This window comes from Mesoplodon densirostris, chromosome 2, assembly GCF_025265405.1.
Source record: "Mesoplodon densirostris isolate mMesDen1 chromosome 2, mMesDen1 primary haplotype, whole genome shotgun sequence".
In the NCBI taxonomy this organism is placed as follows: Eukaryota; Metazoa; Chordata; class Mammalia; order Artiodactyla; family Ziphiidae; genus Mesoplodon; species Mesoplodon densirostris.
This window is the reverse complement of record NC_082662.1, coordinates 82,745,608-82,761,370: the sequence shown is the minus strand read 5'-3', so window position 1 is coordinate 82,761,370 and position 15,763 is coordinate 82,745,608. Positions and strand designations below refer to the sequence as shown.

Here is a 15,763-nt window from a genome sequence, read left to right as displayed (position 1 = left end):
CTAAGTACTTTATAAACCATTCTATTAAGTGTATTATTTTAACAATATCATGGAACAGTATCATGAACCCAGAAAGAGATGCATATGGACACGTTCTCTGGTACTCACCTAGTCTGATTCTCATAAATGACACTTCCATCTTTAGAATTTTAGAATATTTTCATTAAAAACTTTTACTCATGCCCCACTTTTGCATCTGTAGGCATGAAAAGACAAGTCATCTTTTTTTTTTTTTTTTTTTTTTTTTTTTTGCGGTACGCGGGCCTCTCACTGTTGTGGCCTCTCCCGTTGCGGAGCACAGGCTCCAGACGCGCAGGCTCAGCGGCCATGGCTCACGGGCCCAGCCGCTCCGCGGCATATGGGATCTTCCCGGACCGGGGCACGAACCCGTGTCCCCTGCATCGGCAGGCGGACTCTCAACCATCTGTGCCACCAGGGAAGCCCAAGACAAGTCATCTTTTAATATCTGTCCTACGGACTAAATTAGGTTGATGGCGGCTTGGTTTGTCTTAACCTCCATAGCGTTCTTCCCACTTCTTACTCCTCCTAGGGGATCCCCAGCCCCTTTGCAAACTCCTTTTGTTTACCCCCTGCCTTCAGCAAGTGAGGTAGTGCGGTCCCATTTTTTAGAAGTTAAATGAACACCATAGAACACATGGCTAGAAGAGTAGCGACCAGGACTTGGGAATTTGGATCCTTCAGAATCTTCTCTACCACATTATTCTTTTCCTGAGCCCTTTCAAATGCTGGGGCTGCTCAAGGGTCACCTTTGTCTACACCTGTGTCTTCTACACTGAAGTTGCTGAATTTACATAGGGATCAGCTGGAGTCACTTCTGACTGGAGAGGAGCATAGAAACAGTATTGAAATAACGGAGAGATCCTGTACCTTCAATTTATAGTAAAAAAAAAAAAAAAGAGAGAGACTTTAGAAATTTTATTCCACCAAAAACCTCTCTCCCTTGGAAACTGATTTTTACTTTTTGTAAGTGATTCAAAGAAGGTAGTTCTCTTAAATGAAAGGAAATGTTCTATTTCTGAGGCCTAGAGTTAATTTCAAATATAAAAATCTTTGCCAAATGGAGGAACAATTGGTTCTATTTATATGTTTTGCTGACCATAAAATTGACATCACTCCCCACTGAGGAGTATTTCCGTTCACCTCATAGAAAGATCATGGTTGGCAAAGTGTTAAAAAGTAGGTTGTGTTAAATGACACAATAGGTAATTGTTGAGATGGAGGGTTTAATGTGAGGAGGTCAGTGAAATTTTATAATCCATAGGAATAGTTTATCCTTATTGTATGTTTTCTCCTTCTCACCACCTTTCTTCCTGTTATCTTTCATACTTTTAAATGTTCGTGAAGGTATGTTTATAAAGTGTTTGGAGTGTGTTTTTTATGTAGTGTCTTGTTGTTTTTTTGTAGTGTCTCAGTGTTCAGTGAATAAGAAGCCATGAGTCAGATTTTGATAGAAGTTCACCTTATTTTCCCAAGCATCTTAACCTTTGACTTTTCAAGCCACTTTACCATTCAAATAGTAGGTCCTCAGATTGAGACAATGAACCATAGACCTAAGATTTTACAGAGTTGACAAATCTGATTTTTTTAGTAAGTTTGTTGCTCAAAATAAGTTGCAAACTGAGGGTATCTTGGAAATCTGAAAATTTCATTATTCTCTTGAGAAAATATTTGCAAGTTACACATAACGTGTTAAGTGTATTTTGTTGGAATCTGCTTTTTTTTTTTTTTTTTTTTGTGGTACGCGGGCCTCTCACTGTTGTGGCCTGTTCCGTTGCGGAGCATAGACTCCGGACACGCAGGCTCAGCAGCCATGGCTCACGGGCCCAGCCGCTCCGCGGCATGTGGGATCCTCCCGGACCGGAGCGCGAACCCGTGTCTCCTGCATCGGCAGGCGGACTCTCAACCACTGCGCCACCAGGGAAACCCTGGAATCTGCTTTTTATCCTCAGATTTTATTAGCTGGTGCTCAGCCTTTCTGCCAATACTTGTGAAACAATATAAAATTGCAGCATGTGATGCAGTCACTCAAAGTATGCATTGGTTTCTCTTCATTATAGCGATATTCCATGGTCTGGACACCCTAACCGTGATGGGCATTGCGTTCGCAGCATTTGTGATTGGAGCACTGCTGACAGGGGCCTTATGGTACATCTATTCTCACACAGGTTAGTGTGACTGTTGCATATCAGTTGGTGCACATTCCATGTGCCTGGCACACTATAGACACAGTGTTTCATTGCATGGATGAATGGATGAAATAATGAATGAGAGAGAAAGTTCATTCCCACCATTTTCACATTTACATATTGACATGAATTGGGTTTTGCAAAAATATAATTTGCTTTAAGCAAATCTCTAAATTCCTTTTAGAAAAGGAATGTTTAAACTATTTATGTTAATTACATTTGAGATGTTGCTGAACTTAGCTGCTAATAAAGCTATTTTGTGGTTAGGGTTTAATTAAAGAAAGATAATGCAGACAAACTGGAAACATAAAACATTCCCCCGAAGCTAAAAACTTCAGAATAAACATATAAATGGGCAGGAAGTAAAAAAGGAAGCCAAGGTGCTGAGCACTGTCCACCAGAGGCCCTAATCAATGGCATAAACCAGAATTTATCGACCTTTTTTAAATCCATATCATGTCTTCTTTGATAAACATAGAATTCTCATGTCTTGCTTGAAAATTATTTAAATTTTCAAAATATATTTTCATGAATTGTAAACAGATAAAAATGGTGAAACAAAGCCGTTTGTTTTCAAGTTATGCTCTTCCACCCCTAAAAATTCTCATGTGCCTTTCTTCCTGCCCCTTACCCCCAGTCCCAAGGTTGAAATATTCTGGCCTGAATAGAGAACCTGTTCTGACTCCAAGACAGAATGCAGGCCAGGCTCGGAGAGTCTGTCGTGCAAGGGGAAGGAACAAATGGACTGCCCTTCTGTTGCTTCTTTCTTAGGTGCCTTGCGAATATGGAAAGGAAAGACATGCATTTTGAGGTGTGTCTAGGAAGCTAGTTGGTATTGTCTGTTTATAGATGCTTGTTTACACTGTGAAGCTAGATAAGCTGCTGGATTGATCATTCAGGTAAGACAGGCACAGACTTTCTGTTTCGAATTTCATTAATTCTCCATTGAACCAACACATGCCACGATCTTTGGCCTTACCTTGGGCCATCCAACTAGCCAGGCTGAAACGATGACTGCTTTATAGGGAAGAGAAGCACGGAAGGGCGTTTTGAGAAGTCATATCTTAATCTTCATCAGAATCTTCCCTTCAAATACTGCATTCTCTGACTGACTTACTTTAAATTATGGCAGAAGGAGAAGAATGAACCCTATGGTGCCTAGCATGGGAAAGTCACCCAGTCCAAAACAAAAGTTTAGGAGTTTAATAGTAGGCTTTGAGTCCACAGATTCCTCATCAGCAACCTTTGAGTGAAGACAGTTACCCTTAGACAGCACAGGTTTGAACTGTGAGGGTTCACTTATATGTGGATATTTTTCAATAATAAATACTACAGCACTACACCGTCCACGGTTGGTTGAATCCACGGATGTAGAGGAACTGCGGATGCGGAGGGCTGACTATAAGTTACATACAGATTAACCTCCACGTTGTTCAAGGGTCAAGTGTATATTTCACGTGAGAGAAAGAAAATAAGTCTCTTAAGCGTAAGGCTCTGAGGATATATGAACATCTGTGAATCAGTTTAGGAATGTTCTTCTTCATGAACAGCGTATACAAGCACTGGAAGGCACAGCGTTTAGCAGAGGAGCATCTTAGAATTAATAATTTTGTCACAGGAGTACTGACACATTCACATCTCAGACTCACAGTTCTTTGCAACTTTCCCCAATCTCCTGCATGGCTGTAAGGTTCTAGGGCTGTTGGGCAGCTTATGCTGTATATATTAGGAATGAACTTGAAAGTACGCCGAGAAGACTCTGTAGCCCTGAGAATTTCTATGGGGTAGTCACCCACAGACACTTACCACGTACCTGCTGAGCCATGACTGGCCTTGATCATAGAGCTACACCCCCAAACCCCAAAAGCAAATCTCAGGCCAGTAGGGCCAGGAAGCCAGGTAAAGGCAGAAGAGGGCAACCAGATGGCACTCACTATGGGAACAGATCCCACTGAACTCCCTCTAGTAATCCAGAATCTTGTCCATGGCCATGCTTACAACCGGGAAAAAGCAAAGCCTGGTTCTGTGGCACGTATTGCTGCTTGTTAAATTCTAAGGTGTGTTGTTACTGTTCCCTTCTCCCCCAAACCAGAGACTTAAGGAGGAGTTTTTAAGTTTTGTTAATATAGAAGTAGATTTGTAAGTAGATTAAAAAACAAAAACAAACACAAAGGCCTTCCTGTGATGATTTCCAGCAAAATAAATTATGCTGATTTGGAAGCTGACATGTTTATAGACACTGTCATTTGGGCTCTAAACCTGTTAGCATCACATATGATACAGCTTCAAATGACTTTTTAAAAATTAATTAATTAATTAATTTAGGCTGTGCCAAGTCTTAGTTGCAGCACGCGGGATCTTTTTAGTTGCAGCATGTGGGCACGCATGCGGGATCCAGCTCCCTGATCAGGGATCGAACCCAGGTCCCCTGCATTGGGAGCGTGGAGTCTTACCCACTGGACCACCAGGGGAGTCCCCAAATGACTTTTTATTAAAAGCTATAGCCTATGGTTCATTTTAAAGACTGCTCATAAGGAGTACCAGTGTCATGCAAGCAAGAAAAAGTCTCACTTTAGGACCAAATGGTAGTTTCCTATCCAGAACCCCCTCGGTTTCTTACCTGGGTCAGCTAGCAGCAAGTTTAGATAAAAAGAGAAGGTCATAATGCAGTGGCCAATGGGAAGAGGTGTCTATATAAACACTGACTCAGTCCATTCAGTTTCCACAATAATCTAAGCTGTGGAACTCAGACCTTATATGGTATATTTGGGGGTTCAGGCAGCATCTGCCTCTATGGCTAAAATGATCCTTAATTTAGACAACTTCCTGTTGTGCTGTCCATTCCATCTGCAGCACAGAATGCAGAACCAAGTCACAGGTTTCAATTGTGGAGATCTACTTATACACCTGGAATGTGTGTTAGTCCAAAAAAGCTGGGTCCCTGCTTTATCATATGACAACTTTGGGCACAATAAGGGATACTTCCTTAGGGCTATATTCACTCTGTTTGGAAAACTCCATTTCTAATATTTACATTCTCCACTAAGATGGTGCAGAGAGGAGGGGCAGTCAGGGTGGAAATGGTGCTGGAATGGAGCCATAGAATCTTCATACTCCTGGGAGCCTAGCTAGGTCATTGTCCCTAACCTGACTCATGAAGGTCCCAAAAGTCATGTGCAATATTATATCTATTAATTTTTTGAGGAGAGGAGCAAAAGCATTTATTTTTAATTTTTAGTAAAACTTTTAAGCTTTATCACAACGTGCACATAGTTTAAAGGCTGAAGTAGTTCTGTAAGACTTGTTATGAAAAACATGAGTTCCCTACTGCCCCACTCCCTTTTCTGTCTCTTCAGAGCACCATTTTTGACTCTTAGCTGATTCTCTTGGACATCAATCCATATCTCTAAATAACATGAATATATTGCCACTTCTTGACAAAAATTTTAGGTCTTTTCTGTCGACCTCTTACTATGGAAAATGAAAATTTAGTTCTCTTTCAGCCCTGTGTCCCAATTATATATTCATGCCCTTTTTGTCCCCCTTGTCCCCACCATCCTCCAAATAGAATTATACTGACATTTTGGTTAGGTCAGAATTAATGTTTGCGTTATTATGACAGCCTAAATACTAACCACACTTTAGCCATGTAGTATAATAGTGTTGCTTCTCCTGCATGACTTCTCCCTAGAATTAATAATTGTCTCTCTCTCCACCCCCACATTACCTTGGTTTTGTATTTAATTATCACTGATTCATGAGTTGACTCTGCCAGTTGTCTCAATTTCCTCTTACACTTACACATTCAGACATCAGATATTCTACTGATTCATTTTCCTCAGTACTTTCGAGTTGTGGATGTCCTGTGTCATGGATCTTGTCTTCCCCCTCCTTGGTTTAAAGGGAACATAAGAGGTAAATGTTTTTTGCACCATGCATGTCTGCAAATATCCTCATTTTATACAAACACTTGGTAGATAGTTTGGCAAGGTATAGAATTTTAGGTTACAACTAGTTTTTCTTCAGAATTTTGAAAGCGCTCCTCGTCGAGTTTTACCTCTGAAGATTGCTTTGGGGAAATGCAAAGCCATTCAGATTCCTGAGCTGTTTTTTCTCTCTGGAAGAAATTTTACAATAATAGTGCTTGATTTAGGTATATTTTCATTCATTATGCTGGGCATTAATTGAGCCCTTTCAGTCTAGAAACTATGTCCTTCATTGTTGAGATTTTTTAGAATTATTTATTTTTTCTTGCCCCTGTTTTTTTTGTTCTCTCATTCTAGAAATAATTTTATTTGAAAGTTGAACTTCTTGAATCGTGCTCTAATTTTCCTTTTCTGTTTTCCATCTTTTTCCTTTCTTTATTTTCTAGGAGATTTCTTCATCTTTATCTTTCGGTTTCTTACTGCATTTTTAATACTGCCTTCACATTTGTTAATTCCAAGAAGTATTTCCTATGAATTAAAAAAATATATCCTACTCTTATCTTATGGGTGCAATGTCTTATCTCTCTGAGAATATTAATATAGAGTTATTTAAGAATAGGGAAGTTCTGAGCTTGTGGGTAGAACATATTGATTTTGAACTTCCCTTAGGGTGATCTGGCTAGGCCTTTTACTGAGGAACTCCTGTATCTCATCTTTGGATCTTTCCTCTTGAGCTTATCAGGTTTTCAGTGAAACACGTTTTCCTGTTTCCTTCCTGGAGGTTGTAGTTCTGGCTGTCAGCATTCTGGGGGTCACAACATTCAACATGTAGACATTAATTTAATTCTCCTCTGTAACTGTGGTTCTCTACCCTCAATTGTGCTGGTGTTGGTCATTCCCGGAACCCTAGTTTCATCCTCTTTAGAGAGTAAACTTGCTGTCTTCCTCCTAGATGAGGAAGGGCAGGGTCCCAGCACCATGGAGTAAAGAAGGGGATTTAGAGAAATGTTACTGCTTCTCAAACAGAAGTTTAGCCAACCCAACTTCTTACAGCCCCATGTTCACCCTCTTCTCTAGGGGTACCTGATGCCACCATTTCCTGAGTTTTTGAGGAGTTCTGTGTTACTACTTGGCTGTTTCTCAGCTTTTCCTAGTGGTGGCTTAGGTTCCACCTAAGCCTTGACTTGAATCTGCTAAGTCAATTACTACTCACCCATTTCCTCATTAGCTTCCAATATTTTATTGCTATTGTCTCCACTCCTGTTCTCTTTCTTCTTCTTGTAGGTTTTCTTTCTTCTTATAGGTTTATGCCTTTTAAAAATCTGTAAATTGTCATTTTGGTAAGGTTTTCCTCTAAGCCTATGACTTGCAGTTTTGTACCAATTAATATCTTGATTCTTGATATTTGAATTTCATAAGCTCCCTCCTGTGAGAAGAGTAAACTAGACTACCTTTAGTTTAGGGAAGTTTTCAATCCCTTTTCATCAGTTTCAAAAAATTATCCCTCCCCATTCTCCAAGAAAAAAGACCTACCTTTTGCGGGCAAAACTGTAGGAGGCGGTGGGTTAGATATTGTTATAATTTATCTTTACTTTAACTTGCCTTTGTGGTCCCTGAACAGGATGCACTCAAAGTCTGATGATAATAAGAAGAGGAAGAAGAGAAAGAAGAGGGGAAAAGTGGGAGGGAGGTCACCTTTTATGTGTATCTGTACCACCTTAAATGTGGGCTATTGTCAGAAATTGGACTTGAAGCACTAGTTTGTTCAACTGCTAATCTTGTTACCTGAGCCAAGAATATGAACCATGTTTCTCTTTAGTAAACATAGAGATGATCTGTACTTCACAGGGTTATGAAGGTGAGAGTATTTAAACAAGAAATGCAAGTGAAACATTTTCTGAACTCCAAAGTCCTCCAAAAAATGTAAGGTTGCTCATATGTGCAGGCAGAAAAAAATCTAAGTGTGGAAGGAGCACTGTGTTTCACAGAACAAAGTAAAATGCTGAGGTGTTGAATTAGGTGTGCCTGTCCCAATCCCTCGGGCTTCTGTTCAACAATCCTGAGTTTAACACACTGTATGTTCTTAAAGCAGAAGTCAAGCACATACCGAGGTCCACCTGAGTCAGGTAATTAGGATGCTCCTTTTAATTAGGAGCATCTCTGGAGGCTTCAAATGCTTTCAGGCATCTGAAATTTCTCCAAGCTCCCCAGGTTAGTCCAGGTGAAGAAAGAAACAGCAAGAAGACCAGCTAAAGTGGGACTAAGTAGGAGACAAGACACTAACTCCCAGGGATCAGAAAGATGCAGGTGGGACAGATGGGAACCCTGGTATGCCTGGAGAGAGGGCAGGATCCACTCTTTTCACCCAAGCGCTCAGGTTAAGTTAAAGTAAGATGCCTACAGAAAACCAAAGTGCAGGTGCGAACAGGTTGGCCATATTGCGGGAATATAGAAAGAAAGTGGGAGGTAGAACATTTTGAAAGATTTTACTTCCTGCCTTGGAACCTTTCTCCATAACTTATAACAACATTTAATTCACCCCTCCTGCAGAGTTTTGCCTACAACAGGAAAGTCCTTTAGCTTGAAAAGTGAGGAGGGACAATTTTTGAAAATGATGAATAGTGATTGAAAGCTTCTCTAAACTAAAGGTGGTCTAGTTCACTCTCCTTATTGGAGCGAGCTTGTGAAATAATTATAATAAGGATATCAAGAGACAATAATTGGTACAAAATTGCAACCAACACATAGGCCTAGAGGAAAATATCTTTGTTTTCTCTGCAGCATCAAGTAATATTAGGTCTAAGTCACCCCCAGGCATATGGTTTTCAATCCAATGCTTAAATATCTCTCAAGAAAGAAATTCCATAAATTCCCACTATAACTAACCAATCCTCATAATCAGCAAGTTCCCTGCTATGTGACCTAAATCTCTGTCACTGCCATTTAAACTCATTTCCTCATGTACTGCTCTCCAGGGAGCAGTACACCTGTCTGCTCCTCTTTGTAATAATCCTCTGTGGGCAATATTTGCAAACTGTCTGCTTTGGGCTAAATCATTGAGATTCCTCTCACCTTTCTTTAAAATTCTTCTGTTGTTGTTTCCCCATAGAGCTTCTCCATGTTATTCACATCTTTAGATTAAGTTTCTTCCCCAGAACCTGCCATAGTGAAAGATTTAAGAGATAAGAATCCAGTTGTAAAGTAGACTGCCAAAGAGGTGGCAGGAAATCGGATCTGGACAGCTCCATGCCAAGCTCAAGAAAGGAAATAGGTTATCCCTTAAAATATGTGGGTTTTTTTTTTTTTTTTTTTCTTAAAAACATCTCTGGCAATATCTAAGCTCAGCCACGGGCTAATATGTGAGCCGGGTGGAATGGAAGGCAGCCGTGTTCACCATTATACCACCAACACACACTGAGCCGGGTGGAATGAATCCTTGTCCTAACACACCTTCCTCCTGAGTAGCCCGTGTGCCAGATGCCTCTTTCCCCTACTCACTCTCCTTCCCAAATATCTCTTCCTCGGTGGTTTGAGATTTTAGGAGCAAAGCATGAAGACTGAACACGTTTCTTCTGATGGCCAAGTTTGATATTTATGAGCAGGGAGCCTTCCTCGAACTTGCATTCTCTAAGTGCGCCTGCTCTGCATAGCCCTGCAGTCCTCCCTGACCATCCATCTTCTCCAGAAGTAGGCCAGTTGTACTTGTCACCCAAGGGATATTTTAGAGAAACTCAGTGCTCCAAGAAATCAGAGGTCACTGTGATAGAGAGCAGAAAACCAAAGAACCCATCTTAGAAAACCTAAGGGACTCTGCTGGCTTTTTAAGCAGAAACATCTGCCCATTAAACTTCCTTTCTCATGGTGAATTTTTCTGTAGTGCCACTTGCGTCTGACAATGAGAAAACTTTTCTTGATTTCTCCAAAGGTGAAAGTTTTTCCAAAGGTAAAAGTTTTTAACAACTTGGTTATACTGGGAAATCTCACATCTTACATGTGAAAATAGACACAGAGCTAGAAGGGATAGTCTAAAGAAGCTGTTTTCATCATTTCCAAGCAGATTCTCAAACAAAGGTACTCCTTGGCACACTGTTTTCTCAAAGCCAGCAGATTATTAGGTTAAGTTGACTTGCCCACCCTGGTGAAATGTATCCTGTAGTCTTGAGTATAGGGGACTTCTTTGTTTTGTTTTGCTTGGGGTTTCATTTTGGATGGTGTTTTGTATTAGCGCAAGAGTTTCCAAAACTCTAGAAGTTGAAAGACCTTTTTAATGGGCAATGATTAAAATAAACTGACCTGACAACAAATTATATTTGGCAAATAGACATCGGAAAGCAAATATTCAGACTTCCTGGGCAGGGAGTAGTACTGGCACTTTTCCTGAATGTGAATAATCAAGCACATGTCACATTTGGGATGAGACAAACCTGTTCACTGTCGATAGAACAGCCAAAGCCATCTTGCTTTAGCTGCTATCAGGCTGAACGAACGAAACCCAGGTGAGCCAAAACGGGGAGGTGGGGTATTGACTTACCTCCTGCTTTTCTGATGGATCCTTTATTGAAATGGGGAAAAGATATTTTTAAAATGTGCTTCACATACAGACACTTTAGTCCTGCTAATTGATAACCTGAGAATCCAGCTGGGTATGTTTCAACATGTGGGTTGTAAGGGGGCTGAATTTTTAAAGTATATCATGAGTTGTTCTAGTCTCTGGAGGATTTGGGGTTTTTTGGGGGTGGGAGAGGGTAGACATAATTCAGAATAGCTAACAGATTTAATTTCCTTTTAGAAATAAAGTTCCCACTCTGGGGAAAGTGGATTTCTGGCAGAAAGTCACTGTCATTGAGGCAACCTTCCCCACCTTTAACTAAATGCACACATGAAGGGTAGAGGGTAATGCTGGAAAGGGTCCAAAATATAGATTGCCAAAAAAAGAAGACGGAAAATACATTGTTTCTCTGCCTCTGGGAATATTGACCTGCTCTCCCCTCTCCATCCCACCAATCCCAGAAGAATAGATAATCAGAGGAAATACAGCAAGGGCCAAATATGCAGCAAGCATATGCAGGCCCTGAGGTTGAGGCCAGAATGTGTGTTGTAGCTGTGTGGTTCATAAATGGGTGACAGGGAAAGCTGTAACCAGACCCAGAGGCATGAGCTGCTTCTACATTTTGTAGAACTGCTGTTTTGGCAGAGGCTTTTGAGGGGCCCCAAAAGGGGAATGGAAGTAACGGACCAAGTTCCTGTGCTTGGAGGGCAGAGCCTTTGCTGGTGTGTTTTGTTTTAAGGAAGAGGCCAGAGGGTTGCTTATCAACTGTGGAGTGCTGTGTATTTCTGCCTGACAGGAAAGAGGAGGCTCATTCATAAACAGACCTGGCCCTCTGGGGCTTCCCACATTGGAGTGGGGAGATCGCTGACCAGAAGTGTACGAAGTTGATGCTTTGACTTTTCGAAGAAAATGCAGTATTTGTCATCAGAGAGCCTTGATCACTTTTCCCTACCTAGAGCCATTGTTTGAGGGCTGCCCTGAGGCCAGTTTTGTTGAAGAAAAGACAGCTCGAGAGCCTTTTGCAGCGCTAAATGCAGACCATCTGTGTGACCCAGGGTCCCCCCCACCACTCCCCACAGCCCTGCGCACTTGGCGTGAGGTATGGGCTTTGCTGAAATGCAGTGGGGTGTGTGATGAAAAGTGGGGTGCTTGATGTGTGAGGAGATAACTCAGGCTGCACCCTGCAGTAAACCTCCAAATGGAGGGGCTGTTGCCTGGCAACCACAGTCCCCTTGTGCAACAGCTAAGCCCCTTCTTCAAAAGGTGTTTCTGGGAGCAGGCTCCTCCTACACCTCCATTTCTCAGGCGGGTCATGTGCTCTGTGCACAGTGTTCTCTCCGCTGTAGCTAGGGCGAAACCTAGCCGTCACCACCCCTATTTCGAACAGTGGTATTCAGAAAAAGGCCTCCAAATTGCCAGGATTCCCTTATTACAGTTTAAAGGTCTCACTCTCCGAACCCTATGATACCTTTATGAGAGGAGGTGTTTCCTGAATACAGGTGCTAGTCAGTTGGATCACACAGTACAGATGATGGTGGCCTTCAAAGGTTGCAGGCACTGAAATCCTGGGTGTTCATCCTCAACTATCAGGGGTCTTTGCCCCTATTAACTGTCAGTCCGCTTGAAATCAGTTCTCTTTCCCCCATAAAAGGGGCTTTAGAAGCAAAATAAAATACCCACAAGCAGAACAGCCTTATGGTACAAGGCCTTTTGGTCTAGTTGCTTCTGCCCATGGATGAGAAGAACATCAGAGAAAATGGGCTTTTCATTGTTATACAGCAGAAACTAGGACACCATTGTAAAGCAATTATACTCCAAAAAAGATATTAAGAAAATAACTAAATAAGATAAAACAAAAACTGAGAAAAAGGACTTTTCAGAAGTGCACATGTGTAACATGCATCTCTCCTCACCCCTTTTCTTCATTAACTGCAGGAGAGACTGCAGGAAGGCAGCAGGTCCCCACCTCCCCACCAGCCTCGGAAAACAGCAGCGCTGCGCACAGCATCGGTAGCACGCAGAGCACGCCCTGCTCCAGCAGCAGCACAGCCTAGCCTGCCCCACCCACCAGCAAGGGCAGGACTGGGAGCCCACGCCTGGGTCCAGATTCCAGACTCGGGAGGCTAGATTGTGGGTCCCTGGTAAAGAGAGTGAATTTCAATATAGCGATCACCTGTTGTGTTCACCCCCCACCCAGGACTAATATAAATGTGACCCCTGGGCTTCTGTAACACACTAGATTCATGTGAGAAAGCTAAGGTGGTGGCCTTCTCCACCAGCCCCTCACAGGCTTGGGGGTTTTCAATGTGAAACACATGCCAGTTTTTAAAATGCTGCTTTGTCCAGGTAAGAACATCCGTAATTTGGAGCCCTGCGTTTTACCCAGATGCAAAGGGTTGGTAAAAGGATAATAGCCAGATAGTAGAACCAGTGAGTAGATGTGGCCAAAGATTCTTTTATAACTGAACCAAGATGTAAAACAACAGAAATGCTTCAAGGCTTTCTCAGTGTGTTCCTCCATTTCTAATTTGCACCTTCTGGATGCACACTTCTCACCTTGCTGCCACACTTGTGGGGACTGCTGAGTCGGCTTGATGGGTGCTGCCCTCACGGACTGCATCCTGACACACCTCAAGGCAACATTCCTTTCTTGTGCCCTGGGCCAAAACCAGTGCTGATTTCCTTATCAGCTTCCTCCTTCTCCCCACATTCACACACCAACTGCAAAAATGTCTTAATGCAAATTTTGCATTTCTTTATAGGCATCTAGAAATTGACAATGGCCAAAATCTGGGACTGAAGATTTGTGCCCATTTATGACAATGTGTTCTAGTACATTAATGTGTAAATGGGGGCAAAATTCAGTTGTAAAGTTGAGGAATTTGCACAGTGATATATGTACCAGTACAAGTATGTAATATGTCATTTGGCACATTCGTTTTTTTCAGTTTAAGAAGAGAAAATTAATTCCCATTTTAAAAATGTCCTACACCTTCAGAGTTGGAACTTATTCTTAAATATATTTGAGAGAATTAGTGTTTCCATGCAAAACATGTCAACCTTTTCAATAGACCCTTCTGTAAACACCAAGCTCTTGTAAGGTACAAATGTATGGCAGATCCTTTTGGATTCCTGTTGGTTATCTGAACAGTGTCACCAGTTCTGCCAGGAAACTGATGAGATACGGAAAAAGACACTCATTTGGATTGCTTTAGTTCTCTTGCCTTAAATATAGCCCCAGAACTCAAAAAGAATTTGAGGTGAATTTTATTAAAATGGAATAATATGATGCCACTTTGCAGCTAAAATAAGCTCAACTGATACCTCTATGCTAAAAAAAAAAAGATGCCAGAGGAAAATGTCCATGCCAGATCATTTACTACTGAAGGTAACTTCATTGCAAATAAATATTACTTTTTCCAGGATTCTCCCAAACAACTCAGAAGTCTACAAATAGAACAGGCTAGATTCTACCCCCAAACTATTCATAAGCAAATCTAACTGCTCTTAAAATAAGGAAGTTGTGCCTGGTTCTCTGTGAATGGAATCTTAAGTAGGAAATGTTGATGTCACCGGAGACCTGAGGGCAGTGTCTACAAGGCAAATAGGTAGAGATTGACAATCGTTAACCCATCATGGAGTCATGCTCTGATTGATTTGATAGTTATAGACATTCAATCGGGATGATTTTAATCAAAACAGATTGCGGGCTAAGATTTCCAGGCTATCTATATTGATAATTTTGCAGATTTTCACAGACAAATAAAGATAGGAGATTAGAAAAAATTTTGCCTTCAGTTAACTTTTTTTAACATAAAGGTATCAGAGTGGAGGGCCTAGATTATGCTACCTGTGTTTGAAAATAATGCGCTTTGCCTAACCTTCAGCAGAATGTATTGTTTTAGCATATTCTATGTATAAAAAAGTTTAAAGATGTCTTCAAAGAAGACTAGAGTCTTTAAGTCACTTATAGCTATATTTTACTACAAAAATCTGTGTATAAAGATATATTTAAGTGTTTTAGATAAATTTAAGTTACTCCATATGAAATGTTTAATTTCAGTTACTGTGAATTCTTTTGATCAGTTCTTTGCTTTTTAAAAATCCGTATCCATACTGTTAAAAAGATGATTAGCTATTAAGAGGTATTAAAAGGTCCAATTCTTAGATGGACAGGGTTAAAACCTTTTGTAATATATTTAAATGTATATTTTTGAGAGAGATGCTACATTGCCAATGATTTTATAAATAATTTAAAATTAATTTACAAATTTATGGGTGCAAACCAAAAGATTTTAAAAGAAAGAGAAGAAGAAATCAACTTTTATTTGTTTGGGTCTTACTATCCAGAAGTATTATTCAGATCAAGAAATTCATGTTTTTATGAAACCCAATCCTGTGTTAATTGCAGAGTGAACATCATTAAGTATTTCTGAAATGTTTCTAAAAAGTGAACATTTTTTAAAAATTGTGTTTTCTCCCTAGCTTCCTGTTACAGCATTTCCAGTTGCTTCATACTTCACAATTTTAATACAAAGTATAAGCTCTACTTTATAACATGTCCTACAAGTTTCTTTAAAACTGTTTTTATATTCCAGTTAAATTCCTCTATCTGCAAAGTCTTTTGTTACTTCTGCAGGTTACACCCTTCATTTGCAGAGCCATTTTGTTTTGTTTATTTGATGCTAAAGCTATTGTTGAAATGCTCTAAATTCGAAGGCAGATTGTGTAATACCCTATAGCTTCTCACCGTGTGGTGTGTACCAGCCGTTGCTCTGAATTTGGAAAGTCAGATTCCTTCTGAGTAAGCTGTTTCTATAGCATTTTCTAAACAAAACAAAAGGTCTTTTCCTTGTCTGTAATGAGATTGTAAACCCGTTTTCCTGTGTGTGTTCTGTTGTGGGCGTGCTTGTGAGTGTGTGAGGGTGGTGCACTTGCGTGCAGGTCTTTTTGTACTGTAACTACCTCATGATTTGAGTGATGGTTGTACTGCTGATTGTGTTAACAGAGCACATTTTGTTGGGTGACTCGTGCGTGTGATTTTTTTTTTCCTGTTTGTTTTCGCTGGGGGTTGTTCATGA

General features: G+C 40.7%; 1 protein-coding gene across 6 annotated transcripts in view; it reads left to right on the top strand.

Annotated features, from left to right (window-relative positions):
• Nucleotides 1-14,957, top strand: part of TGFBR3 (transforming growth factor beta receptor 3) — a 200,072-nt gene extending 185,115 nt beyond the window's left edge. For 4 of the 6 annotated variants that reach the window (XM_060090115.1, XM_060090110.1, XM_060090112.1 and 1 more), the window contains 2 exons: nt 2,079-2,186; nt 12,618-14,957. In XM_060090115.1, the coding sequence (XP_059946098.1) occupies nt 2,079-2,186; nt 12,618-12,736 (227 nt within the window). In that variant the 3' untranslated portion in view covers nt 12,737-14,957. The remainder of the gene's footprint in view (nt 1-2,078; nt 2,187-12,617) is intronic. The other 2 variants (XM_060090114.1, XM_060090113.1) reach the window with 1 other exon arrangement.
• Nucleotides 14,958-15,763: the final 806 nt, after the last annotated feature.